The sequence below is a fragment of the Salmo salar genome, chromosome 12, assembly GCF_965601325.2.
Source record: "Salmo salar chromosome 12, fSalSal1, whole genome shotgun sequence".
Classification (NCBI taxonomy): Eukaryota; Metazoa; Chordata; class Actinopteri; order Salmoniformes; family Salmonidae; genus Salmo; species Salmo salar.
This window is the reverse complement of record NC_138302.1, coordinates 95,154,830-95,181,429: the sequence shown is the minus strand read 5'-3', so window position 1 is coordinate 95,181,429 and position 26,600 is coordinate 95,154,830. Positions and strand designations below refer to the sequence as shown.

At 43.0% G+C, this 26,600-nt stretch overlaps 1 protein-coding gene and 1 long non-coding RNA gene across 3 annotated transcripts in view; one reads left to right on the top strand and one right to left on the bottom strand.

Annotated features, from left to right (window-relative positions):
• The first annotated feature begins 2,428 nt into the window (after positions 1-2,428).
• LOC106590862 (uncharacterized) lies at positions 2,429-8,039 on the top strand. Its single transcript, XR_014379808.1, has 4 exons — positions 2,429-4,502; positions 6,136-6,247; positions 6,483-6,540; positions 7,021-8,039. It is a non-coding gene; the product is annotated as an uncharacterized LOC106590862 (long non-coding RNA).
• Positions 8,040-19,158: 11,119 nt separating this feature from the next.
• LOC106566105 (mitogen-activated protein kinase 14A) overlaps positions 19,159-26,600 on the bottom strand; it is a 48,004-nt gene continuing 40,562 nt past the window's right edge. For both annotated transcript variants that reach the window (XM_045691904.2, XM_014133956.3), the window contains exons 9-12: positions 26,514-26,593; positions 22,625-22,703; positions 22,246-22,419; positions 19,159-22,150 (exon numbers count right to left, since the gene is read on the bottom strand). In XM_045691904.2, coding sequence (XP_045547860.1) covers positions 22,083-22,150; positions 22,246-22,419; positions 22,625-22,703; positions 26,514-26,593 — 401 coding nt within the window. In that variant the 3' untranslated portion in view covers positions 19,159-22,082. The remainder of the gene's footprint in view (positions 22,151-22,245; positions 22,420-22,624; positions 22,704-26,513; positions 26,594-26,600) is intronic.

The window sequence follows — 26,600 nt, the reverse complement described above, 5'->3', positions numbered from 1 at the left end:
ACCGGCTGGCTCTCTCTCCGAACTTTCCTCAGTCTGGCTAATCTCGACCACCGGCTGGCTCTCTCTCCGAACCTTCCTCAGTCTGGCTAATCTCGACCACCGGCTGGCTCTCTCTCCGAACCTTCCTCAGTCTGGCTAATCTCGACCACTGGCTGGCTCTCTCTCCCTACCTTCCTCAGTCTGGCTAATCAAGACCACCGGCTGGCTCTCTCTCCGAACCTTCCTCAGTCTGGCTAATCTCGACCACCGGCTGGCTCTCTCTCCGAACCTTCCTCAGTCTGGCTAATCTCGACCACCGGCTGGCTCTCTCTCCGAACCTTCCTCAGTCTGGCTAATCTCGACCACCGGCTGGCTCTCTCTCCGAACCTTCCTCAGTCTGGCTAATCTCGACCACCAGCTGGCTCTCTCTCCAAACCTTCTTCGGTCTGGAAATTGAGGCTACCAATAGTACTACATGATAGGTTATGATACCATCATAGGATAGAGTTAGGCATTTATAAATGGTACTAGTACTCCCTATATGTAGCTTCATTATTTTGTATTTTATTCATCTTGTGAGTAGTCGTGTTATTTTTTATTATTCCTGATTTTTAACAAATTCAAATTTGATATACATTTTTTTTGTCATTTAGCAGACACTCTTTGCGACTTACAGGAGCAATTAGTGTTCAGTGACTTGCTCAAGGACACATCGGCAGATTTTTCACTTAGTCATCTCCGGGATTCGAACCAGCGACCTTGTTTTCAGATCTCTCCAGAGATGTTCGATCGGGTTCAAGTCTGGGCTCTGCCTGGGCCACTCAAGGACATTCAGAGACTTGTCCCGAATCCACTCCTGCGTTGTCTTGGCTGTGTACTTAGGGTCGTTGTCCTGTTGGAAGGTGAACCTTCACCCCAGTCTGAGGTCCTGAGCGCTCTAGAACAGGTTTTTATCAAGGATCTCTCTGTACTTTGCTCCCTTCATTGTTCCCTTGATCCTGACTAGTCTCCCAGTCCCTGCCTCTGAAAAACATCCCCACAGCATGATGCTGCCACCATCATGCTTCACCGTAGGGATGGTGCCAGGTTTCCTCCAGACGTGACGCTTGGCATCAGACAATAGAATCTTGTTTCTCATGGTCTGAGAGTCTTTAGGTGCCTTTTGGCAAACTCCAAGCTGGCTGTCATGTGCCTTTTACTGAGGAGTGGCTTCCGTCTGGCCACTCTACCATAAAAAGCCTGATTGTTGAAGTGCTGCAGAGATTGTTGTCCTTCTGGAAGGTTCTCCCATCTCCACAGAGGAACTCTAGAGCTCTGTCAGAGTGACCATCGGGTTCTTGGTCACCTCCCAGACCAAGGCCCTTCTCCCCCGATTGCTCAGTTTGGCCGGGTGACCAGCTCTAGGAGTCTTGGTGGTTCCAAACTTCACCCATTTAAGAATGATGGAGGCCACTGTGTTCTTTGGGACCTTTAATACGGCAGGCATTTTTTGGTACCCTTCCCCAGATCTGTGCCTCAACATAGTCCTGTCTCGGAGCTCTACAGACAATTCCTTAGACCTCGTGGCTTGGATTTTGCTCTGACATGCACTGTCAACTGTGGGACCTCATATAGACAGGTGTGAGCCTTTCCAAATCATGTCCAATCAATTTAATTTACCACAGGTAGACTCCAATCAATTTGTAGAAACATCTCAAGGACGATCAATGGAAACAGGATGAACCTGAGCTCAATTTTGTCTCATAGCAAAGGGTCTGAATACTTATGGAAATAAGGTATTTCTGTTTCTTATTTTTAATACATTTGCAAAAATGTCCAAAAACCTGTTTTCGCTTTGTCATTATGGGGTATTGTGATGTCATTATGGGGTATTGTGATGTCATTATGGGGTATTGTGATGTCATTATGGGGTATTGTGTTAAGATTGCAGAATTTTATTTTTTATTTCATCCATTTTAGAATAAAGCTGTAACGTAACAAAATGTGGAAAAATTCAAGGGGTCTGAATACTTTCCCAAGGCACTGTATGTGACTTAGTATGTCTTAGAAAACACTTTATACATCCTATTCATTGCATCTGTTGAGAGATAACAGACATTAATGCATCATCTGCATGTTTCTAAGGGAGTGCTTTTGCCCTGTGCTTTTCCATGTCTCTACAATAAAACAATAAAGATTCATATTTTTACCAAGCTGTTCCGTTACTAATCAGTAGCTACTCATCAACAAAACAAATTATATTTTATCAGCACACAAATCTCATTCTGTGAACTTTATACACTGCCACAAAGAGAACACTTACAGTCAGCTGTAAACACCCCCAACTCATCCAGACCTATCAGAGAGGGGGAGGATATACACGCAACAGGGATTGGCTATAAAGCAACTCCCGCCCCCTCATCTATTACAGAACAAGGTAGACTCACACTTCCACAAAGTAAGATAAACTCAACAATAACAGACACAAAGACCTACGAGCAGATACCCAGGCACAGACTCAGAAGCTAGGATAACACAGATACCCAGGCACAGACTCAGAAGCTAGGATAACACAGATACCCAGGCACAGACTCAGAAGCTAGGATAACACAGATACCCAGGCACAGACTCAGAAGCTAGGATAACACAGATACCCAGGCACAGACTCAGAAGCTAGGATAACACAGATACCCAGGCACAGACTCAGAAGCTAGGATAACACAGATACCCAGGCACAGACTCAGAAGCTAGGATAACACAGATACCCAGGCACAGACTCAGAAGCTAGGATAACACAGATACCCAGGCACAGACTCAGAAGCTAGGATAACACAGATACCCAGGCACAGACTCAGAAGCTAGGATAACACAGATACCCAGGCACAGACTCAGAAGCTAGGATAACACAGATACCCAGGCACAGACTCAGAAGCTAGGATAACACAGATACCCAGGCACAGACTCAGAAGCTAGGATAACACAGATACCCAGGCACAGACTCAGAAGCTAGGATAACACAGATACCCAGGCACAGACTCAGAAGCTAGGATAACACAGATACCCAGGCACAGACTCAGAAGCTAGGATAACACAGATACCCAGGCACAGACTCAGAAGCTAGGATAACACAGATACCCAGGCACAGACTCAGAAGCTAGGATAACACAGATACCCAGGGACAGACTCAGAAGCTAGGATAACACAGATACCCAGGCACAGACTCAGAAGCTAGGATAACACAGATACCCAGGGACAGAGCTGAAATGGGAGACCTACCGATCCAGATGCTCCACGGTAAGGACCAGCGGTCGTGGCTCCACCACCCACCCAGCCAGCGTGTACCAGGACGGGATAACAGTAGAGGGGCTCATTCGTCGGTCCCTGGAGGCCAAGGAGTTCGCCTACTGCCCCTACAGCCGGTTCAGGGTGGGGGCAGCCCTCCTGGCCCATGACGGCAAGGTGTTCACAGGTGAGCTATCTGCTCAATAGATTGATTAATTGATTGATTGAGTTTATGGGGCAATTTAAAAAGATACCACTGTCAATCAGTACTTACGTTCAGTTATCTTTATTAGACCAGGTAAGTGAATTGAAAGATGTGGGAATATTCTCAGTGGTGAGAGATTGAACAGGCTAAGTGTTGTTACTACATTAATGTAAACATGTGCAGAGCCTGTCTCTGGAATAAAATGCTTTTATGTTGCGTTCACAAAGATAGATTTACTTATGATCTATTTCTTAATTATAATCAATAACTCTCCAGTTCGGAGGCTTTGTGAGTATTTCATCACATGACAATATCATCATTTTTACACTGTAAAGTGTTAAAGTTGATAGTGTACAGTAACAATATCATCCTTTTTACACTGTAAAGTGTTAAAGTTGATAGTGTACAGTAACAATATCATCCTTTTTACACTGTAAAGTGTTAAAGTTGATAGTGTACACTCAAAGCTTGGTTTCAATCTGGAGCAGGGGCGTGTAAGGGTGTCAAATGCAACGCTCCAAGGTTCATATCTGTTTTTGCCATTTCTGACTACTCATCATAAGGAATTGTTTCATGAGTCCATCTGACTAAGCATTATAGTGAAGCAAACCTGCGATGTACATACAGTATGATGTAGTTCTGTCTGTCCAAGATCTGCACTTCGGGAGATTATTTCCTCAGTCAGCATTGGAATTTAGTCAGTCAGAATTTAGTCAGTCAGAATTTAGTCAGTCAGTCAGTCAGTAAATTGGGCAAGAAGCCTTTTTGTGCACAAGTATAATTAACAGTCAGTAATTCAGAGTTTCATTAACTTTGAAGAGTATATTATGTTATTTTGGCTGACTGATTTTGAATAACCTGTTAATGATGATTGGAGGGGAGACCATCTAAACTAAGTTATCTCCGTGGCATAAAGACATGCTTTTAGCCAAACAGAGCAATTAGCATATTGGCCTGTTCGGACACACATTTTTTCTCGAGGTCAGCCGAAGTTCTAGGAGCCGAAATCTCAGCCCCATCGTCCGTGATTGGTCACCTGTAGGGATTCTTCAATAAAGTAAGTGTTGTCAGTAAGTGTTGCACATTTTTTCATTGAGAAATACTGCACCAAACATGTTAGTTAGATGTAATAAATTGCGCAACTAAGATCTTTCTCTGCAAAAATTTCAAAATGAATGACAGATTTCTTGAGTTATTTTAGATTAATTCTGACCTTTTTGAGGAATGTATACTGGCTACGGAATCTGAAATATGACAAACAGTACTATTACTCTTTTTAAGCGAAGGTCTTTTAAGGGAGTATACGAGTACACTCGTTCGGTTTGCCTAGCGGACTTCGGCTAGCCGTCAGCTGAACTGAAGCATGCTGACCAGAGGTAGAAAAACTACTACATCCTCATACTTGAGTAAAAGTAAAGATGCCTTAATAGAAAATGACTCAAGTAAAAATGAAAGTCACCCAGTAAAATACTACTTGATTAAAAGTCTGAAAGCATTTGGTTTTAAATATACTTTAGTATCAGGAGTAAATGGAATTGCTAAAACTCCAACACTCCTACACTCAGACATCATTTACAGATAGCCAGGGGCACACTCCAACACTCCTACACTCAGACATCATTTACAAACAAAGCATTTGTGATTAGTGAGTCCACCAGATCAGAGGCAGCAGTGAAGCATTCAAAATATAACGAGTACTTTTGGGTGTCAGGGAAAATGTATGGAATAAAAAGTACATTATTGTCTTTAGGAATGTAGTGAAGTAAAAGTAAAAATATAAATAGTAAAATACAGATACCCCCAAAAAACTACTTAAGTAGTACTTTAAAGTATTTTTACTTAAGTATTTTACACCACTGATGCTGACGACATGGAAATAAGTGTTGCATAAAGTCAGAGATGATTTCAAGTGTTATACTCCGTACAATTTCAAAAATCAATAACAAAAATGAAAATCAAATGATTGATCAATTAATCAAGCTCATTAGAGGGGACAGGCAGGACATCTCTTCAGCTCTGCCTGGTCTACCTGACTGTTGGTGAATCAGAGATGTTAACCCCAATATAATGTGAAGCTCTGTTAGACCATGGGAAACTCTCTATACTTGCACACTCATCTTCTGCACATCTATCACTCCAGTATCTCTACTTGCACACTCATCTTCTGCACATCTATCACTCCAGTATCTCTACTTGCACACTCATCTTCTGCACATATATCACTCCAGTATCTCTACTTGCACACTCATCTTCTGCACATATATCACTCCAGTATCTCTACTTGCACACTCATCTATCACTACAGTATCTTTACTTGCACACTCATCTTCTGCACATCTATCACTCCAGTATCTCTACTTGCACACTCATCTTCTGCACATCTATCACTCCAGTGTTTAATTGCTATATCGTAATTATTTCGCCACTATGGCCTATTTATTGCCTTACCTCCCTTATCCTACCTCATTTGCACACACTGTATATAGACTTTTTCTACTGTATTATTGACTGTATGTTTGTTTATTCCATGTGTAACTCTGTGTTGTTGTTTGTGTTGAACTGCTTTGCTTTATCTTGGCCAGGTCGCAGTTGTAAATGAGAACTTGTTCTCAACGAGCCTACCTGGTTAAATAAAGGTGAAATAAAATAAATTAAAAAACATGACAGTAAATGTGATGTTATCTCTTTAGGCTGCAATGTGGAGAATGCGTGTTACAACCTGGGGGTGTGTGCAGAGAGGAACACCATCTCTAAAGCAGTGCCAGAGGCTTACAGGAGCTTCAAGGCCATCGCTATCGCCAGGTAAAGTTCACGAAGTAGGTGTTCTTGGAACTGTTCTAGTTTACGTCCCAAATCTCTTCCAAGTTTTCACCACTCTAATGCTGACCCCTAGTGTCAAGAACGTGCTATAACATCTTGATAACAGTCAAGCGTTCTGTAACAACTGTGTCAGAGGGGCATAGTGCAGTGTGCAAGGATATTGGTTTTATTTTCATCAACTGTATTGTAAAATGTCTTGTATCTATAATATCTGCAGTGACTTAATCGACCAATTCATCTCACCATGCGGCGGCTGCAGGCAGTTCATGAGAGAGGTAAGGATCATTCAAGCCTGGCATCAAGCCTGGAAGTTGAGAACAGGTATCAGTGTCATTTACAGCATCTTTACTGTAGGACTACTGTGTCTCCTTCCGTTACTATGCCTTTTGAGTGCTTATTGGTCCATGTTACATCCTGGTTACCAAGGTAGTTGTAGAGCAAGAAATGTTATCCAAGGTGTCCATGTACTACAACATGCTTATGCTTGTCTCTCCTCTTCCTTCTCCTCCTCCTCCCCCTCTCCTCCTCCTCTTCCTCCTCCCCCTCCCCCCTTTCCTCCTCTTCCTCCTCCCCTTCCCCCTTTTCCTCCTCTTCCCCCTCTTCCTCCTCCCCCTCCTCTTCCCCCTCTTCCTCCTCCTCCTCCCCCCCTCTTCCTCCACTTCTTCCTCCCCCCTTCCTCTTCCTCCTCCCCCTCCTCTTCCTTCTCTTCCTTCTCCTCTTCCTCTTCCACCTCCTCCTTTCCACTTTGGGGCCAGCTGGGACGTGTATCTGTCCTAGCCAGACGGCTCGTACGTAGAAATGAACATAAGCGATCTGCTTCCTGTCTCCTTCGGACCTGAAGACCTTAAGACCTGTCCATGAAAAAACTCTTAACGATCCCCAACCAGTATTAACCTGTTAATATCCTACCTGTTAACCTATTACCTGTACACTGCCTGTTCTAACTACCCGTGTTTCATATTTAATCCTATTAGGAAACATAAAGCATTGGTGCTTTTATAAATCAGGAGAGAGGAGTAGTTAAAGCCACTGTTATAAATTATCAATATATATTTTATAAGTAATATATATGTCTGGAAATCTATTGGAGAGATGCAACACCATTCTTCCACGAGAAAGTCCATAATTTGGTATTTTGTTGATGGTGGTGGAAAACGCCGCTCCAGAATCTCCAATAAGTGTTGAATTGGGTTGAGATTGGGAGACTATGGCTGCGTTTACACTTTCTTGCCACTAATTGGTCTTTTTGACCAAAAATAACACTAATTGGTCTCTTTTCACATCAGATATTTTTAAGATCTGATTAGTCAAAATACCAATGAGTGAAAAAAAAGATCAGAATTGGGCTGCCTGTCTAAACCCACCCACACACACACACACACACACACACACACACACACACACACACACACACACACACACACACACACACACACACACACACACACACACACACACACACACCCACACACACCTATTAAACCACCTATGTGCCTTTGGAATGTTAATTGCTTAATTAACTCAGAAAACACACCTGTGTGGAAGCATCTGCTTTCAATATACTTGGCAATGTATCAAGTATTTCCTTTATTTTGGCAGTTACCTGTATATCATTGAAATATAGTAGATTGAGGATGAGGATGACTGGATTGAGGATGACTGGATGTAGAATTCTATGCATTTTCATTGTTAATGTATATAAAATTGTAAGTAACTTTACATATTTAAGTGCATTGATCAATTTGTTGTGTATTAAATAAATACGTAAAATGTTTGTCTCATTTAGCTGGTATTTTTCTTCAATCTAATTCTGTGAGTGATAGATTGAGAAAAAGTGTATTTGTGTTAAGTATGCATATAGGCAATATGAAATACGTATGAACAGCACATCAAATAATTATATATTATTCACATTTTCACAAATAAACAGTACATACAAATATTTTAAAATGGTCTACAGTACTACCGATTCTCCCAAACAGCTGATATAAAAAATTAAAGGGGCAGTGCAGTTTTTTTTATGTAAGGGGGGTGGGCCCTAGATCGTCCTACCAGCCAATCAGGGTTGTGTATGTAAATATCTTCAAATTTGTTGCCTAACGCCTACATGATCAGACTGAGTATTTCAAAGGCCAAAGAAGGCTCATTCATTAAATAGTACCCGAAAAACACCAGTCTCAACATCAACAGTGAAGAGGCGACTCCGGGATGATGGCCTTCTAGGCAGAGTTGCAAAGAAAAAGCCATCTCAGACTGGCCAATAAAAAGAAAAGATTAAGATGGGCAAAAGAACAGACACTGGACAGAGGAATTCTGCCTAGAAGGCCAGCATCCCGGAGTCGCCTCTTCAATGTTGACGTTGAGACTGGTGTTTTGCGGGTACTATTTAATGAAGCTGTAGTTGAGGACTTGTGAGGCGTCTGTTTCTCAAACTAGACACTCTAATGTACTTGTCCTCTTGCTCAGTTGTGCACCGGGGCCTCCCATTCCTCTTTCTATTCTGGTTAGAGCCAGTTTGTGCTGTTCTGTGAAGGGAGTAGTACACAGCGTTGTACGAGATCTTCAGTTTCTTTGCAATTTCCCGCATGGAATAGACTTCATTTCTCAGAACAAGAATAGACTGATGACTTTCAGAAGAAAGTTCTTTGTTTCTGGCCATTTTGAGCCTGTAATCAAACCCACAAATACTGATGCTCCAGAAACTCAACTAGTCTAAAGAAGGCCAATTGTATTGCTTCTTAAATCAGCACAACAGTTTTCAGCTGTGCTAACATAATTGCAAAAGGGTTTTCTAATGATAGATTTGCCTTTTAAAATGATAAACTAGGATTAGCTTACACAACGTACCATTGGAACACAGGAGTGATGGTTGCTGATAATGGGCCTCTGTATGCCTATGTAGATATTCCATAAAAAAAACAAAAAAATAAATAAATAAAATCAGCCGTTTCCAGCTACAATAGTCATTTACAATATTAACAATGTCTACACTGTATTTCTGGTTAACTTGATGTTATTTAATGGACAAAAAATGTGCTTTTCTTTCTAAAACAAGGACATTTTTAAGTGACCCCAAACTTTTGAACGGTAGCCTGTATATAGAGTTGAAGTCGGAAGTTTACATACACCTTAGCCAAATACATTTAAACTCAGTTTTTCACAATTCCTGACATTTAATCCTAGTAAAAAATCCGTGTTTTAGGACTGTTAGGCTCACCACTTTATTTTAAGAATGTGAAATGTCAGAATAATAGTAGAGAGAATGATTTATTTCAGCTTTTATTTCTTTCATCACAATCCCAGTGGGTCAGAAGTTTACATACACTCAATTAGTATTTGGTAGCATTGCCTTTAAATTGTTTAACTTGGGTCAAACGTTTCAGGTAGCCTTCCACAAGCTTCCCACAATAAGTTGGGTGAATTTTGGCCCATTCCTCCTGACAGAGCTGGTGTAACTGAGTCAGGTTTGTAGGCCTCCTTGCTCGCACACGCTTTTTCAGTTCTGCCCACAAATTTTCTATAGGCTTGAGGTCAGGGCTTTGTGATGACCACTCCAATACCTTGACTTTGTTGTCCTTAAGCCATTTTGCCACAACTTTGGATGTACGCTTGGGGTCATTGTCCATTTGGAAGACCCATTTGCAACCAAGCTTTAACTTCCTGACTGATGTCTTGAGATGTTTCAATATATCCACGTAATTTTTCTTCCTCATGGTGCCATCCATTTTGTGAAGCGCACCAGTCCCTCCTGCAGCAAAGCACCCCCACAACATGATGCTGCCACCCCCGTGCTTCACGGTTGCGATGGTGTTCTTGGGCTTGCAAGTCTCCCCCTTTTTCCTCCAAACATAACGATGGTCATTATGGCCAAACAGTTCTATTATTGTTTCATCAGACCAGAGGACATTTCTCCAAAAAGTACGACCTTTGTCCCCATATGCAGTTGCAAACCGTAGTCTGGCTTTTTTATGGCGGTTTTGGAGCAGTGGCTTCTTCCTTGCTGAGCGGCCTTTCAGGTTATGTCGATATTGGACTCGTTTTACTGTGGATATAGATACTTTTGTACCCGTTTCCTCCAGCATCTTCACAAGGTCCTTTTCTGTTGTTCTGGGATTGATTTGCACTTTTCGCACCAAAGTACGTTCATCTCTAGGAGACAGAACGCGTCTCTTCCTGAGCGGTATGACTGCTGCGTGGTCCCATGGTGTTTATACTTGCGTACAATTGTTTGTACAGATGAACGTGGTACCTTCAGGTGTTTGGAACTTGCTCCCAAGGATGAACCAGACTTTTTCTGAGGTTTTGACTGATTTCTTTTGATTTTCCCATGATGTCAAGCAAAGAGGCACTGAGTTTGAAGGTAGGCCTTGAAATACATCCACAGATACACCTCCAATTGACTCAAATTATGTCAATTAGCCTATCAGAAGCTTCTAAAGCCATGACGTAATTTTCTGGAATTTTCCAAGGTGTTTAAAGGCACAGTCAACTTAGTGTATGTAAACTTCTGACCCAATGGAATTGTCATACAGTGAATTATAAGTGAAATAATCTGTCTGTAAACAATTGTTGGAAAATTGTCTTGTGTCATGCACAAACTAGATGTCCTAACCGACTTGCCAAAACTTTAGTTTGTTAACAAGAAATTTGTGGAGTGGTTGAAAAATGAGTTTTAATGACTCCAACCTATGTGTATGTAAACTTCCAACTTCAACTGTATACACACACACACACACACACACACACACACACACACACACACACACACACACACATACAGTGTGTATACATACATACAGTATCTCACAAAAGTGAGTACACCCCTCACATTTTTGTAAATATTTGAGTATATCTTTTCATGTGATAACACTGAAGAAATGACACTTTGCTACAATGTAAAGTAGTGAGTGTACAGCTTGTATAACAGTGTAAATTTGCTGTCCCCTCAAAATAACACAACACACAGCCATTAATGTCTAAACCGCTGGCAACAAAAGTGAGTACACCCCTAAGTGAAAATATCCAAATTGGGCCCAAAGTGTCAATATTTAGTGTGGCCACCATCATTTTCCAGCACTGCCTTAACCCTCTTGGGCATGGAGTTCACCAGAGCTTCACAGGTTGCCACTGGAGTCCTCTTCCACTCCTCCATGACGACATCACGGAGCTGGTGGATGTTAGAGACCTTGCACTCCTCCACCTTCCGTTTGAGGATGCCCCACAGATGCTCAATAGGGTTTAGGTCTGGAGACATGCTTGGCCAGTCCATCACCTTTACCCTCAGCTTCTTTAGCAAGGCAGTGGTCGTCTTGGAGGTGTGTTTGGGGTTGTTATCATGTTGGAGTACTGCCCTGCGGCCCAGTCTCCAAAGGGAGGGGATCATGCTCTGCTTCAGTATGTCACAGTACATGTAGGCATTCATGGTTCCCTCAATGAGCTGTAGCTCCCCAGTGCCGGCAGCGCTCATGCAGCCCCAGACCATGACACTCCCACCACCATGCTGGACTGTAGGCAAGACACACTTGTCTTTGTACTCCTCACCTGGTTGCCGCCACACACGCTTGACACCATCTGAACCAAATAAGTTTATCTTGGTCTCATCAGACCACAGGACATGGTTCCAGTAATCCATGTCCTTAGTCTGCTTGTCTTCAGCAAACTGTTTGCGGGCTTTCTTGTGCATCATCTTTAGAAGAGGCTTCCTTCTGGGACGACAGCCATGCAGACCAATTTGATGCAGTGTGCGGCGTATGGTCTGAGCACTGACAGGCTGACCCCCCCCCACCCCTTCAACCTCTGCAGCAATGCTGGCAGCACTCATACGTCTATTTCCCAAAGACAACCTCTGGATATGACGCTGAGCACGTGCACTCAACTTCTTTGGTCGACCATGGCGAGGCCTGTTCTGAGTGGAACCTGTCCTGTTAAACCGCTGTATGGTCTTGGCCACCGTGCTGCAGCTCAGTTTCAGGGTCTTGGCAATCTTCTTATAGCCCAGGCCATCTTTATGTAGAGCAACAATTCTTTTTTTCAGATCCTCAGAGAGTTCTTTGCCATGAGGTGCCGTGTTGAACTTCCAGTGACCAGTCAGCATGAGGGAGTGTGAGAGCAGATGACACCAAATTTAACACACCTGCTCCCCATTCACACCTGAGACCTTGTAACACTAACGAGTCACATGACACCGGGGAGGGAAAATGGCTAATTGGGCCCAATTTAGACATTTTCACTTAGGGGTGTACTCACTTTTGTTGCCAGCAGTTTAGACATTAATGGCTGTGAGTTATTTTGAGGGGACAGCAAATTTACACCGTTATACAAGCTGTACACTCACTACTTTACATTGTAGCAAAGTGTCATTTCTTCAGTGTTGTCACATGAAAAGATATACTCAAATATTTACAAAAATGTGAGGGGTGTACTCACTTTTGTGAGATACTGTACATACATACATACATGTGTATCTATTCATCAATATCTTCTACGAGGTCTTCCTTACAATGTTGTTTTACATGTTTTGCGTCGTTGGGAAAAGCCTCTATCAATCCTTGATACAGTTTGGAAATCCACTTTGGAGGTTTGTCAGACTGCCTTGAAAAAAAGCATCCGTCTTGTCCAGTGTTAACTGTATAGAGAGAATAAAGTGTTGTACCTGAAAAAAATTCACCTCACCCCTTTCACTGACTGGTCTTCCCTGGCTGCCTTACCCTGCTGAGACCCCTGTCACCATCTGATCCTCCTAAAATGAGGCATGATAAAGAATTACCATAGTATACATTTATACATTATATTATCCAAGAACAGAATCAACGGCTCAATAATTGAAATTATCATTATTCCCAGATCCCAGACTGTAGCTTTAATCTTAAACTGCTGTCCTGTAGGTCTACCCATCAATTAAAGAGGGAACTTTGTATCAGTCACTAATATTGTTAATATAGGCCTACTGCAAAACTCACCTGAGCTCTGTCTGATCCTGCTAAGACATGATGAGCATAGTGTTGTGTACTGACTGCACTACAGAGCTGTATTCCCACGGGATGCCTGCAGGATGTGATGAGCATAGTGTTGTGTACTGACTGCACTACAGAGCTGCATTCCCACGGGATGCCTGCAGGATGTGATGAGCATAGTGTTGTGTACTGACTGCACTACAGAGCTGCATTCCCACGGGATGCCTGCAGGATGTGATGAGCATAATGTTGTGTACTGACTGCACTAGAGAGCTGCATTCCCACGGGATGCCTGCAGGATGTGATGAGCATAATGTTGTGTACTGACTGCACTAGAGAGCTGCATTCCCACGGGATGCCTGCAGGATGTGATGAGCATAGTGTTGTGTACTGACTGCACTACAGAGCTGCATTCCCACGGGATGCCTGCAGGATGTGATGAGCATAGTGTTGTGTACTGACTGCACTACAGAGCTGCATTCCCACGGGATGCCTGCAGGATGTGATGAGCATAATGTTGTGTACTGACTGCACTACAGAGCTGCATTCCCACGGGATGCCTGCAGGATGTGATGAGCATAGTGTTGTGTACTGACTGCACTAGAGAGCTGCATTCCCACGGGATGCCTGCAGGATGTGCGAGTCCCGACAGATCATTGATGCGTGGTCAGCATTTTTCATGCTGCGGGCGGGAGCAGGCCATCAGACAGACGACTTTGGGATGAAAATATTTTTTGTTGTCCCACAGATTATTTGGAAACAGTCTACTTTTTGCTTTGTATGCGTTAGCCTAAATATTGTATTAAAAAAACATATATTTTTTTGTATTCAAATTCAGTAGCCCACCTCTCCTAGTTGAGCGTGAGAGTTCGAGTGTGCCTAGTATGTGTGGTCTCATTGAAATAGAGTAGGCTGCCTACATGGGCAGAGAATCACGTGGAAGTTAACTTGAATAGGAAATTAACTTAAATAAGATTAGACTGTAGTTTACTACAGAGTCTGTAAATAAATATTGATAATGGAAAGAAGTGGAGGGTGCTCAACCAACGTGAGTCGAAGTTCAATCAAAAAATGCAATCATCATTGAAAAGGAAAAGGCACAATGCCCACATAGGTTAGCGAGCATTGAGCCTTTTCATTTTCAATAAATATTGATTACACATTTATTTCTCTCTGCCTGCAAATCGCCCTCCTAAAAGGACTATAGGCCTACGCAAAACGTAGCAAGTGTCACTACATTACAACGGCTTGATTTGTTTGATCTGAGCAATTCTTCTTAGCTAGCTACATAGCCGTCTTTGTATCAAAGATAATTGTGTTGTTTAGAGTAATTAGAGTAAATATCGAGGCTAGCTATCTTCGTCCTCCTAACGTAGTCAACACTGCTAGCTGCTAGCTAGCTAGTCATCACTGCTAGCTAGCCAACTTCTACCGACTAGCAGCACTGCAGAAACTATTACATTACAACGTAACGACTTGATTAGTGTGGTGTTAGTGTTAGTTAGCCAGCTACATAGTTATCTTTGCTGTCTTTGCATCTAAGATAATTGTGTAGTTTGAGTAATTATCGAGGTGAGCTAGCCAGCCGCGACGCGGCGCCAGACTTAGTCAACACACCTAGTCATCATTAACCCACTGCTAGCTAGCCAACCGTTACCGACTAGCAGCGCTGTAGATACTAATACTTTACAACGGAACGATTTGACTAGTGCAGTGTTAGCTAGCTAGCTACTTAGTTGTCTTTGTCATAGCTTGATAATTGTGTAGTTTAGTAATTACCGAGGTTAGCTAGCCAGCCATCGAGGTCAGCTAGCCAGCTATTTCCGTCCCCCGCGACGCCATTTTTCCTAACCCAGCCAACTATTACCGACGAGCAGCATTGTAGAAACTAAATACATTACAAGGAACGTCTTGATTAGTGTTATGTTAGCTAGCTAGCTACAAAGTTGCTTTGTATCATGACAAGGGGTAGTACTGAAACTAGCGAGGTTACCTAGCCAGCTACACGTTCAAAGTCAACAACGCAGCCACTGCTAGCTAGCCTACTCCACCAGCCAGCAGTACTGTATCATTTTTGTCATTTTAGTCAATAAGATTTTTGCAACGTAAGCTTAACTTTCTGAACATTCGAGACGTGTAGTCCACTTGTCATTCCAATCTCCTTTGCATTAGCGTAGGCTCTTCTGTAGCTTGTCTACTATGTGTCTGTCTATCCCTGTTCTCTCCCCTCTGCACAGGCCATACAAACGCTCCACACCGCGTGGCCGCTGCCACTCTAACCTGGTGGTCCCAGCGCACACGACCCACGTGGAGTTCCAGGTCTCCGGCAGCCTCTGGAACTGCCGGTCTGCGGCCAACAAGGCTGAGTTCATCTCAGCCTATGCTACCCTCCAGTCCCTAGACTTCCTGGCGCTGACGGAAACATGGATTACCACAGAGAACACTGCTACTCCTACTGCTCTCTCCTCGTCTGCCTACGTGTTCTCGCATACCCCTAGAGCATCGAGCCAGCGGGGTGGTGGCACTGGAATCCTCATCTCTCCCAAGTGGACATTCTCTCTTTCTCCCCTGACCCATCTGTCTATCTCCTCATTTGAATTCCATGCTGTCACAGTTACCAGCCCTTTCAAGCTTAACATCCTTATCATTTATCGCCCTCCAGGTTCCCTTGGAGAGTTCATCAATGAGCTTGACGCCTTGATAAGTTCCTTTCCTGAGGATGGCTCACCTCTCACAGTTCTGGGTGACTTTAACCTCCCCACATCTACCTTTGACTCATTCCTCTCTGCCTCCTTCTTTCCACTCCTCTCCTCTTTTGACCTCACCCTCTCACCTTCCCCCCCTACTCACAAGGCAGGCAATACGCTTGACCTCATCTTTACTAGATGCTGTTCTTCCACTAATCTCATTGCAACTCCCCTCCAAGTCTCCGACCACTACCTTGTATCCTTTTCCCTCTCGCTCTCATCCAACACTTCTCACTCTGCCCCTACTCGGATGGTATTGCGCCGTCCCAACCTTCGCTCTCTCTCTCCCGCTACTCTCTCCTCTTCCATCCTATCATCTCTTCCCTCTGCTCAAACCTTCTCCAACCTATCTCCTGATTCTGCCTCCTCAACCCTCCTCTCCTCCCTCTCTGCATCCTTTGATTTCCTCTGATCCCCTATCCTCCAGGCCGGCTCGGTCCCCCCCTCCTGCTCCGTGGCTCGACGACTCACTGCGAGCTCACAGAACAGGGCTCCGGGCAGCCGAGCGGAAATGGAGGAAAACTCGCCTCCCTGCGGACCTGGCATCCTTTCACTCCCTCCTCTCTACATTTTCCTCTTCTGTCTCTGCTGCTAAAGCCACTTTCTACCACTCTAAACTCCAAGCATCTGCCTCTAACCCTAGGAAGCTCTTCGCTACCTTCTCCTCCCTCCTGAATCCTCCTCCCCCCCCCCCTCCTCCCTCTCTGCGGATGACTTCGTCAACCATTTTGAAAAGAAGGTTGACGACATCCGATCCTCGTTTGCTAAGTCAAACGACACCGCTGGTCCTGCTCACACTGCCCTACCCTGTGCTTTGACCTCTTTCTCCCCTCTCTCTCCAGATGAAATCTCGCGTCTTGTGACGGCCGGCCGCCCAACAACCTGCCCACTTGACCCTATCCCCTCCTCTCTTCTCCAGACCATTTCCGGAGACCTTCTCCCCTACCTCACCTCGCTCATCAACTCATCCTTGACCGCTGGCTACGTCCCTTCCGTCTTCAAGAGAGCGAGAGTTGCACCCCTTCTGAAAAAACCTACACTCGATCCCTCCGATGTCAACAACTACAGACCAGTATCCCTTCTTTCCTTTCTCTCCAAAACTCTTGAACGTGCCGTCCTTGGCCAGCTCTCTTGCTATCTCTCTCAGAATGACCTTCTTGATCCTAATCAGTCAGGTTTCAAGACTGGGCATTCAACTGAGACTGCTCTTCTCTGTGTCACAGAGGCTCTCCGCACTGCTAAAGCTAACTCTCTCTCCTCTGCTCTCATCCTTCTAGACCTATCTGCTGCCTTTGATACTGTGAACCATCAGATCCTCCTCTCCACCCTCTCCGACCTGGGCATCTCCGGCACGGCCCACGCTTGGATTGCGTCCTACCTGACAGGTCGCTCCTACCAGGTGGCGTGGCGAGAATCTGTCTCCGCACCACGTGCTCTCACCACTGGTGTCCCCCAGGGCTCTGTTCTAGGCCCTCTCCTATTCTCGCTATACACCAAGTCTCTTGGCTCTGTCATATCCTCACATGGTCTCTCCTATCATTGCTATGCAGATGACACACAATTAATCTTCTCCTTTCCCCCTTCTGACAACCAGGTGGCGAATCGCATCTCTGCATGTCTGGCAGACATATCAGTGTGGATGACGGATCACCACCTCAAGCTGAACCTCGGCAAGACGGAGCAGCTCTTCCTCCGGGGAAGGACTGCCCGTTCCATGATCTCGCCATCACGGTTGACAACTCCCTTGTGTCCTTCAGGCTCTGATCAGGCCCTACACCCAAACAAGGGCACTGCGTTCATCCACCTCTGGCCTGCTCGCCTCCCTACCTCTGAGGAAGCACAGTTCCCGCTCAGCCCAGTCAAAACTGTTCGCTGCTCTGGCACCCCAATGGTGGAACAAGCTCCCTCACGACGCCAGGACAGCGGAGTCAATCACCACCTTCCGGAGACACCTGAAACCCCACCTCTTTAAGGAATACCTGGGATAGGATAAAGTAATCCTTCTAACCCCCCCTTAAAAGATGTAGATGCACTATTGTAAAGTGGTTGTTCCACTGGATATTATAAGGTGAATGCACCAATTTGTAAGTCGCTCTGGATAAGAGCGTCTGCTAAATGACTTATATGTAAATGTAAATGTAATGTAAATGTCGTCATTCTAGCTGCTTTCAGGTCAGTAGCCATACCTGCGAGATCAGGTGCGCGTGTGTTCTCAGTTAAATAGAGTAGGCTATAGCCTATACATGGGCGGAGAAGCACGTGCAGTTATCTTTCCAAGGAAATGTTCTTCCTAAATAGGCCTATGATTAGGCTATAGTTTACTACATTGTCTAGAAATAGGCCTAAATATTGATCAACCATATTTCTCCGTCTGAAAATATTCCCACTCCTAAAAAGGTGGGCTATAACAATAGCTCAAGAGAAAGTGCAAGTCACTCCAACTCTGCTCTCTTCAAACTACAGTACCAGTCAAACGTTTGGACATACTCATTCAAGGGTTTTTCTATATTTTGACTATTTTCTACATTGTCGAAAAATAGTTGAGAAATCAAAACTATGAAATAAAATATGGAATCATGTAGTAACCAAAAAAAAGTGTTAAACAAATCTAAATATATTTTAGATTCTTCAAAGTAGCCACCCTTTGCCTTGATGACAGCTTTGCACACTCTTGGCATTCTCTCAACCAGCTTCACCTGGAATGCTTTTCCAACAGTCTTGAAGGAGTTCCCACATATGCTGAGCACTTGTTGGCTGCTTTTCCCTCACTCTGCGGTCCAACTCATCCCAAAACATCTCAATTGGGTTAAGGTCGGTTGATTGTGGAGGCCAGGTCATCTGATGCAGCACTCCATCAAACTCCTTGGTCAAATAGTCCTTACACAACTTGGAAGTGTGTTTTGTGTCATTATCCTGTTGAAAAACAAATGATAGTCCCACTAAGCGCAAACCAGATGGGATGGCGTATCACTGCAGAATGCTGTAGTAGCCATGTTTGTTAAGTGTGCCTTGAATTCTAAATAAATCACATAGTGTCACCAGCACACCACCTCCTCTATGCTTCACAGTGGGAACCACACCTCCTCCTCCATGCTTCACAGTGGGAACCACACATGCAGATGTAGCGTGGTTCGCTCTGCATTGTGTAATTTAATGAGGAAACTGCATATAGTAAGGAAGAATGACAGGCCAGTTCTGAAAAATAATAGCCTTTATTTTCTAACAGTGGTATTAACAGGTGACATTACCTGCTCTCATGGTTCTGAATGTGGGGAATCATTAAAGTACAAAGTAAACATGGTCTGTCTGTTAAAAACATATAAATCAAATAAACAACCATAACAATAGCAAAATAAGGTAACCAATACTCATTGCATGATCAGCCAGATTATGAATAGTAATTTGCTGTGACACACACACAGAGAGAGACAGAGAGAGAGAGCGAGAGAGAGAGAGAGAGAGAGAGAGATTGCTGGAGGACAGTAACCTAACTAACCTGGGGGGCCAGCACAGGAAAAAAAAAAGAGAAATGTATGCACTCACTACTGTAAGTCGCTCTGGATAAGAGCGTCTGCTAAATCACTAACCTATGTTACTGTGTCAATACAATGTATGGGGTTTCTGTATTACCCTCCAGCATCCTGCTGCTGTAACCATGAAAACACACAACGCTGTATCGCAAAGCAGGATCAACGGGTCAGCCAACGAAATGATCAGAAATAAATGATCAGAAATATATTTCCAACATTAAGACTTGAAATGGGCATGCTATAACTGACTTGACAGTCCCAACAACTCTTAGCTTTTTAAATGAGCCAGACAAGAGCTGCGGTCTAATCATTAATCCAAACAGTTGCGTTTTGCAACGAAAACAAGAGTTTCTATTGGACAAATTCAGGTAGGTCCCGCCCCGTTTCGTTTGCTTCCGTTTCAGTTTGTTTTTTAACAGACCGGCGTAATGAATACGCCCCAGCTGTCTGTTAGTGATCCTGCTATGATACAGCCCTCAAGTGGACACTCACTGATTTACACAGAAAGACCACAGCCCTGTATGTCATGAGTCTATGTTCAGAACGCAGCAAACGGTAAACAAAAAAAAAAACACATTTTGAAACATGCAATTAGAAAGCCCATTTGTTTCAAAAGGTTTTCTCCAGTTTTATGCCTAATGAACACAGAGATACAGCCGTGGGAAGAGCTAGAGACGGGTTCAAGTCCATTTGAAATAAATTGAATGACTTTGACACCAACACTGATTTGATAGGTAGTCTACTGCTTTACAGAGCCAGAACAATTCCCACCATGAGCAGTCATAAAATAATACTAAATAAAAAGTAGTTACTGTGTTAAGATTCAGGCATTGTTTTTGTTTTAACTGGAAGAGATTCTGAATATTGTCTGGTTTGAGCGCTGTACTGTATAAATAAGAAGAGATAAATATGTTGATCGCTCTATGGGAATAATCACAGTACATCCTATATGGCAACATATTCCCTATTTAGTGCACTACTTTTGAACAGGGCCCTATGAGATCTGATCCAAAATAGTGCATTATATAAGGAATAATGTGCTATTTTGGCATGCACTCAGAGACTAACATGAAGCCACTTCATGTAGAAATGAAAAGATAAAAAGGTGTTAAATACAGTAGGGGGAGCTACCATCCCACATATTTAATAGAACAGAATAACAAGATACAGCTACGGAAATATAGTTATTTAAAAATACATTGTCAATAACTAGGACTGGGAATCCAGTGATTTATCAAGACTTCCTATAGATTCCTAGAACCATAGAATTGTATGTTATTAATAGGATCTCTATGCCTATAGATATCTAATGGAAGCTCCAACTCTGAACCTTAAAGCACTCGACAGAGCAGACACTATGGATGCTTGGGAAAACCCATTCTGATTTCAGCATCAGTCTTGTGATATGGGGTTGGAGGATTTTAAATACATTCTATTAAATAACATTTTGTGACAGTCACATTACCTCTGCACTTACTTTTCATCAGACTACACAGAGGACAGGACAGTGCTCAAGGGGGCAATGATACAACGATGGAGTGAAAAGAAACAGACAGAGATGGGTAGAAAAATAGATAAGTTAAGAGGCAGGATAAGCGAATAAACTACCAAGCCCTCCCCTTCCCTCTTTCTGGGTGATTGACTTAGAGAGAAAAGATGGATGTCAAAACTTTACTATGATTAAGTTAAAACTAGTGTACATTCTAATGGAATACTATTAAATAACAATCCCTCTGAGTATGGAACCTGCCAGTCATTCCTAAAGGGTTCTTGTAGCTAGGGGCAACGTTCTAAGCCTTGAGGGGTCTATGCTCTATGATAATAGGGACTTCTAGACAGTATTACTTTTGGTGCACAGTATGATTTATTTACAAGAGGGCAGTCTTATTTACACATCTAAAACCCTGGTAGGCATAACAACAGAGTACAGTTTGACAGTGGAGACAAGGTTTGTCGTAGAGGAGCAGGTCATGACCACTGTTGTATTTCCTACCATCTTCTATCCAAAAGGCTATGAACTACAGACCATAAATAACTGTTCTAAAAATGCAGTGGTTTGTTGGTTAAACCATGTGATTGTTTTTGCTATATTGAACGTTAAAATCTGAGCACCTTTTCCAGGAATTTAGGTAGTTTTTGGCAAATAATGTGACTTAATACATTCTAAAACACACAAACACTAGATAATATATTACAAAGTAATTTCCCCAATTCATCCCAGGGACCCAATCAAAGACGATATAATACAGCAAGCTGGAGGAGGGTGTAGGAGGGGGGGGGGGGGTCACCTTTGACCCTTGACCTCTAACCCCAGAAATGAATGACGGCAGGCACTTGAATGTCGTGGTTTCCTGTTTGTTTGTTTGAACTAGTCTGGTGAGTTGATAGTCCTCACACAAGGTTGCGTGCTCCGGATGTAAGTTGTATATAAGTACAGATCTAGGATCAGCTTACCCCCAGATCCTAACCTAAACCATTAGGGGATGAAACACAAAACTGGCCCTAGATCAGTGTCTACATGCAACTTCTTCCTCACAGTTCAGTAAGAGAAGGAGGCGGGATTAGCAATGACTTCACCCTCGTCCACTCAGGACTCCATCTCGTCTCCATCGAATGGCAGGGGCTCAAAGCTGCAAACCTCCTCATACGTCAACCCTGGGAGAGCGAGAGGAGGGAAAACAAGAGAATCAGAGGTCAGTAGACTTGTACAGTACCTAGTTAAATAAGAGTATTTTGTTATGTCCACCTACTTTTCCACTCCTCTATCTCCAGCTCTCTGCTCTCGAAGCTCTGGTCGTATGGCTCGGACTCTGGCTCATCGTCAGGGTCGTGGTACTGGGAGAAGTAGGGGTGGGCCAGGGCCTCGGACGCTGTGATCCGCTTATCAGTGTCCAGAACCAGCATCTTCTCTAACAGATCCACCGCTAGTGGGAGAGAAGGGGGAGGGGAGAAAGGGACAGAGAGTGTGTCTGATTAGACAGTGTGAGTGAGTGTGAACGTTACACTAAACAGACAAAAACCTTATTTCTTACTGGGTAGTACCAAAAGATGGAGAGTATAAAGGAAATGCTGTGTGTTAAACAGTGTGTGTGTACGCATGTTACACAACACAGACTAGCCCATTATTACCTAGTGGGTTAGCGCCAACAAACACATCAGCAAAGTTCCTCTTGAGCATCTGGGGAAGGGAGTTGATGTAGTTTCTGGCCTGTCAAAGATACACACATAGCAGCTCAACACATATTCCACTCAACACAGCTCAAAAACACACTGGATAGAGAACACAGACGACTGTTTCTGAAATCAAGTGATCCCACAGGTCGGCTGTGAAGATAGCTTTCTGTACACTTAGGGTCAAAACTTGATCAGAATGCGTAAATCATGCATTGACGCCAATGGGAGAAGGACATTTCAGTTACGGGCACAGTGGATGTACAGGTAACTGCCAAAATAAAGGAAACACTTGAGTAAATACAGGGAGAAAAAGTATATTGAAAGCAGGTGCTTCCATACAGGTGTGGTTCCTGAGTTCATTAAGCAATTAACATCCCAACATGCTTAGGGTCATCTATTAAAAAATAAATCACCTAATCATATTTCATGAAATGTTTATCTACTTTGAAAATTCTTATACCACATTTCAAAACTTATTAGGAGATCACGTCAACAACTTCCTTGTTCTGTTTTATACTTCGAGATTACTTTTATGGAATTGTGTGCTCCATTTTGCCCAACTGCTGCCTCAAACACTCACTGTGAAAAATGATAAGTGCATCTTCTCTTTGGGCATGCTTGGAATCCAATAATATATGCATGGACTATAATAGTTCTGGGCAGGTATGCATACTGAAGTATCAACTCAACCTTAAATAGCTTTACTGCTATTTATTTTTTTAAATCTGAAATCTCAGTGACTTTAAAAAGAGGGGTCTCAAAGGAGCACAGGGGGTTTAAAGGGTGTGGGTGTGTGTGTGTGTGTGTGTGTGTCTCAGTCACCAGATCTCAACCCAGTTGAACACTTCTGGTAGATTCTGGAGCAGTGCCTGAGACAGCGTTTTCCACCACCATCAACAAAACACCAAATGATGGAATTTCTGGTGGAAGAATGGTGTCTCATCTCTCCAATAGAGTTCCAGACACTTGTAGAATCTATGCCAAGGTGCATTGAAGCTGTTCTGGCGGTTCGTGGTGGCTCAACGCCCTATTAAGACACTATGTTGGTATTTCCTTTATTTTTGACAGTTACCAGGAATTAGGGCTTTCAAAGCACTCTGGGAAGTGGTGAGATTACATCAGAGACAAAAAGCAGACTGGTGTAGAGAGAGGGTGGGAAGAGCTCTGCAGAGTGTAACAAAATTCTAGGGGCATATTGTCATCAATCAAAAAAATAGCAAGGTTGATTGGCTTTCAGAGGGAAAAGGGCATTGGTTGATGTTGTGACTCCAATTCTGTTTCTGCCTGGGTTCCGTGGACAGAGAGCAATATCAAATCAAAGTTTGTCACATGACAGAATACAACAGGTGTAATCCATACAGTGAAATGCTTACCTACAAGCCCTTCCTCAACAATAAAGAGTTCAAAATCAGAGGTGTGAAAAAATAAATTGGATCTTAAAGACATGCTCCGGTTTTTTTCATATATATATTTTTTTTTTAACACCCCACTTTGGGCTGGATGTGTTAATGTGTAGTTCACACACGCATAATCTATGAGCAGAATTACTGTTTTACCTCAATTAGCCACAAAATCCCTAGTTTGAAAGAGACTGTTTTCTGGAATCTGTGCGGTGCCAGCCCCCTAGCAATTAGTTTCAACCAATGAGCTTCAGCCCCTCGCCATCTGAGCGACAGCTAGCGAGACGCACACACAGCAGAGTGAGAGAGCATTGATGTGGTGCACATACAGTGCCTATTGAAAATCTACACCCCCTTGAACTTTTTTCACATTTGGTTGCGTTACAAAGTGGGATTGATATAGATTTAATTGCATTTTTTTGTCATTGATCTACAGTACACAAAATACTCCAAGTCAAAGTGAAAAGAGAATGCTACACACTTTTACAAATTAAATAACTAAAATATAGTTTTGTTTAGGCAAGTTTTTCAGGAAGATAATAAACAGGCAACAGCAAAATCCTACAGCAAAACCTGCTTCAGTCTGCTTTACACCAGTGTCATGACGTTGGCCTCTTTTGGTACAGGGAGGACAGTTGACCCCTCCCTTTTGCACACAATCCACCCTGTGTGTAAAGGGTCGTAAAAACTCAAAAATTCCAGGAGAGTCTCTGGCCACATGGCCCATCGAGAGACACAGGAAATTCTTCCAACTCATAGAATTGGAGAGCCAAGCGACATTTTGTGTTCTGGAGAAGGTATGGAAGATTGGTGAAGAATCCAGCTACGAACTGATCCGCTTGGTACCATTTTGTGATACTCAGAAGAGACAATATAGCCATATTACCATAAAACTGTTTATATAATAGACTCAGTTTAAGACTTGCCTCATATGGGTGTATGGAATGTATTAATAAGGATAAAGCTTTTGTAAGACATTGAGATGCTATGTACTGATGTAATGTGATAGAATTGTATTTCTGTAACCAAATCTAACTCAGTCATAGGCACGCCCCAGGGACACATACAGGACCAGGTGTCATTTGACCAGCCTGTTCGATGGGCACTATAAAACACTCCCTGATTTACATTTCTCCAGACCAGGCCTACACTCCGTTGGCAAATAGGTTCTACCATCTAATTCCTCTACTGAAAGTGAACCATACCACGTGGTTAACTTTTAGACTATTGATACCGACAGAATAAGAACAAGTCTTTGATATTAATTATTAGTCTGCAGCTAAGTAAATTATATCATCGAACGCGAAGACCAACGAAACCACCATTCTATGACGACATTAATGAATGTCACTCTGAAAGATCCATTCTAACCGAGAGAGAGAGAGAGAGAGAACGCGGACAAAACTTCCCAACAGAACCGAAATCTCCAACAAGAATCAGAACGACACACTGAGCATAAATATATATTGATTGCAATTGTTCCCGAATGAGTGAGCCTTCAATTGTTAATATTAATGAACCCTGTGTAACTTCTCAGCCGACCTTTTATGATCCATTGTTCAACAGGCCGACCTGCCTGTTTAGCCAGTAGGGCACATTCCGATACCAATCCTTTGTGACGATAATTACTGTTTGTATGTTTTTCTGTTAATTACTTAGTGTAGTAAATAAATGATTTTAAGACAATTGATGTATGGATGATTTTAGTAAAGACTGGGTTCGTGCAGATACAACAATTTACGACGTTTGGTATGAGACTGGACTAGAGGTAAAATACACCAATTAAACTAGAAGATAATCTGCCTATACTATAATAGAATATAATATTATAGTACAGGAAAGTTATATTAGGAAAATTATAGCTTTGTAATCTGAATATTCTCCTTGGTGCCCCGATCTCCTAGTTAATTACAATTAAACGATTAATCAGTTTAATCGCGTGATTACCAAGAAGATAGTGAATGTTCCTGAGTGGCCAAGTTACAGTTCTGAAGAATTTTGAAAAGAATAATGGGCAAATATTGCACAATACAGGTGTGCAAAGCTCTTATGAGACTTACCCAAGAATACTTATCTAATCAAGGTATATTAGCGTTTTAGTTTTCATTCATCTTTATTTTTTTTAAATCTATTTTGTTGACAAAAAAATGACAATTAAATACATTTTCATCCCACTAAGTAAGACAATAAAATGTGAATAAATCCAAGGGGGATGTAGACTTTCTATGGGCACTGTATGTGCACATATGTGACGTAGTACGCAATTTCCGAGGACCACTTTTGCCTCGTGAGCTCTACTTTCAGAACTACTCGCTAAAAAGTATACAAAAGTACCGGAGAATCTCTTTAAAAAAGGCATGGAAACAACATGGGACTTGTGGGAAGGCCTGTTGCAGCCTGGAGGAACTGGAGAGACCTGGGAAGGACATATCGTAGTGCCTCACCTCGTGGCTGGGCATCTGGCTAATGAGACAGGCCGGGGGCGTTCCTGTCAGCCTCATGATCTGCTGCAGCTGGTTTATATCTTTCAG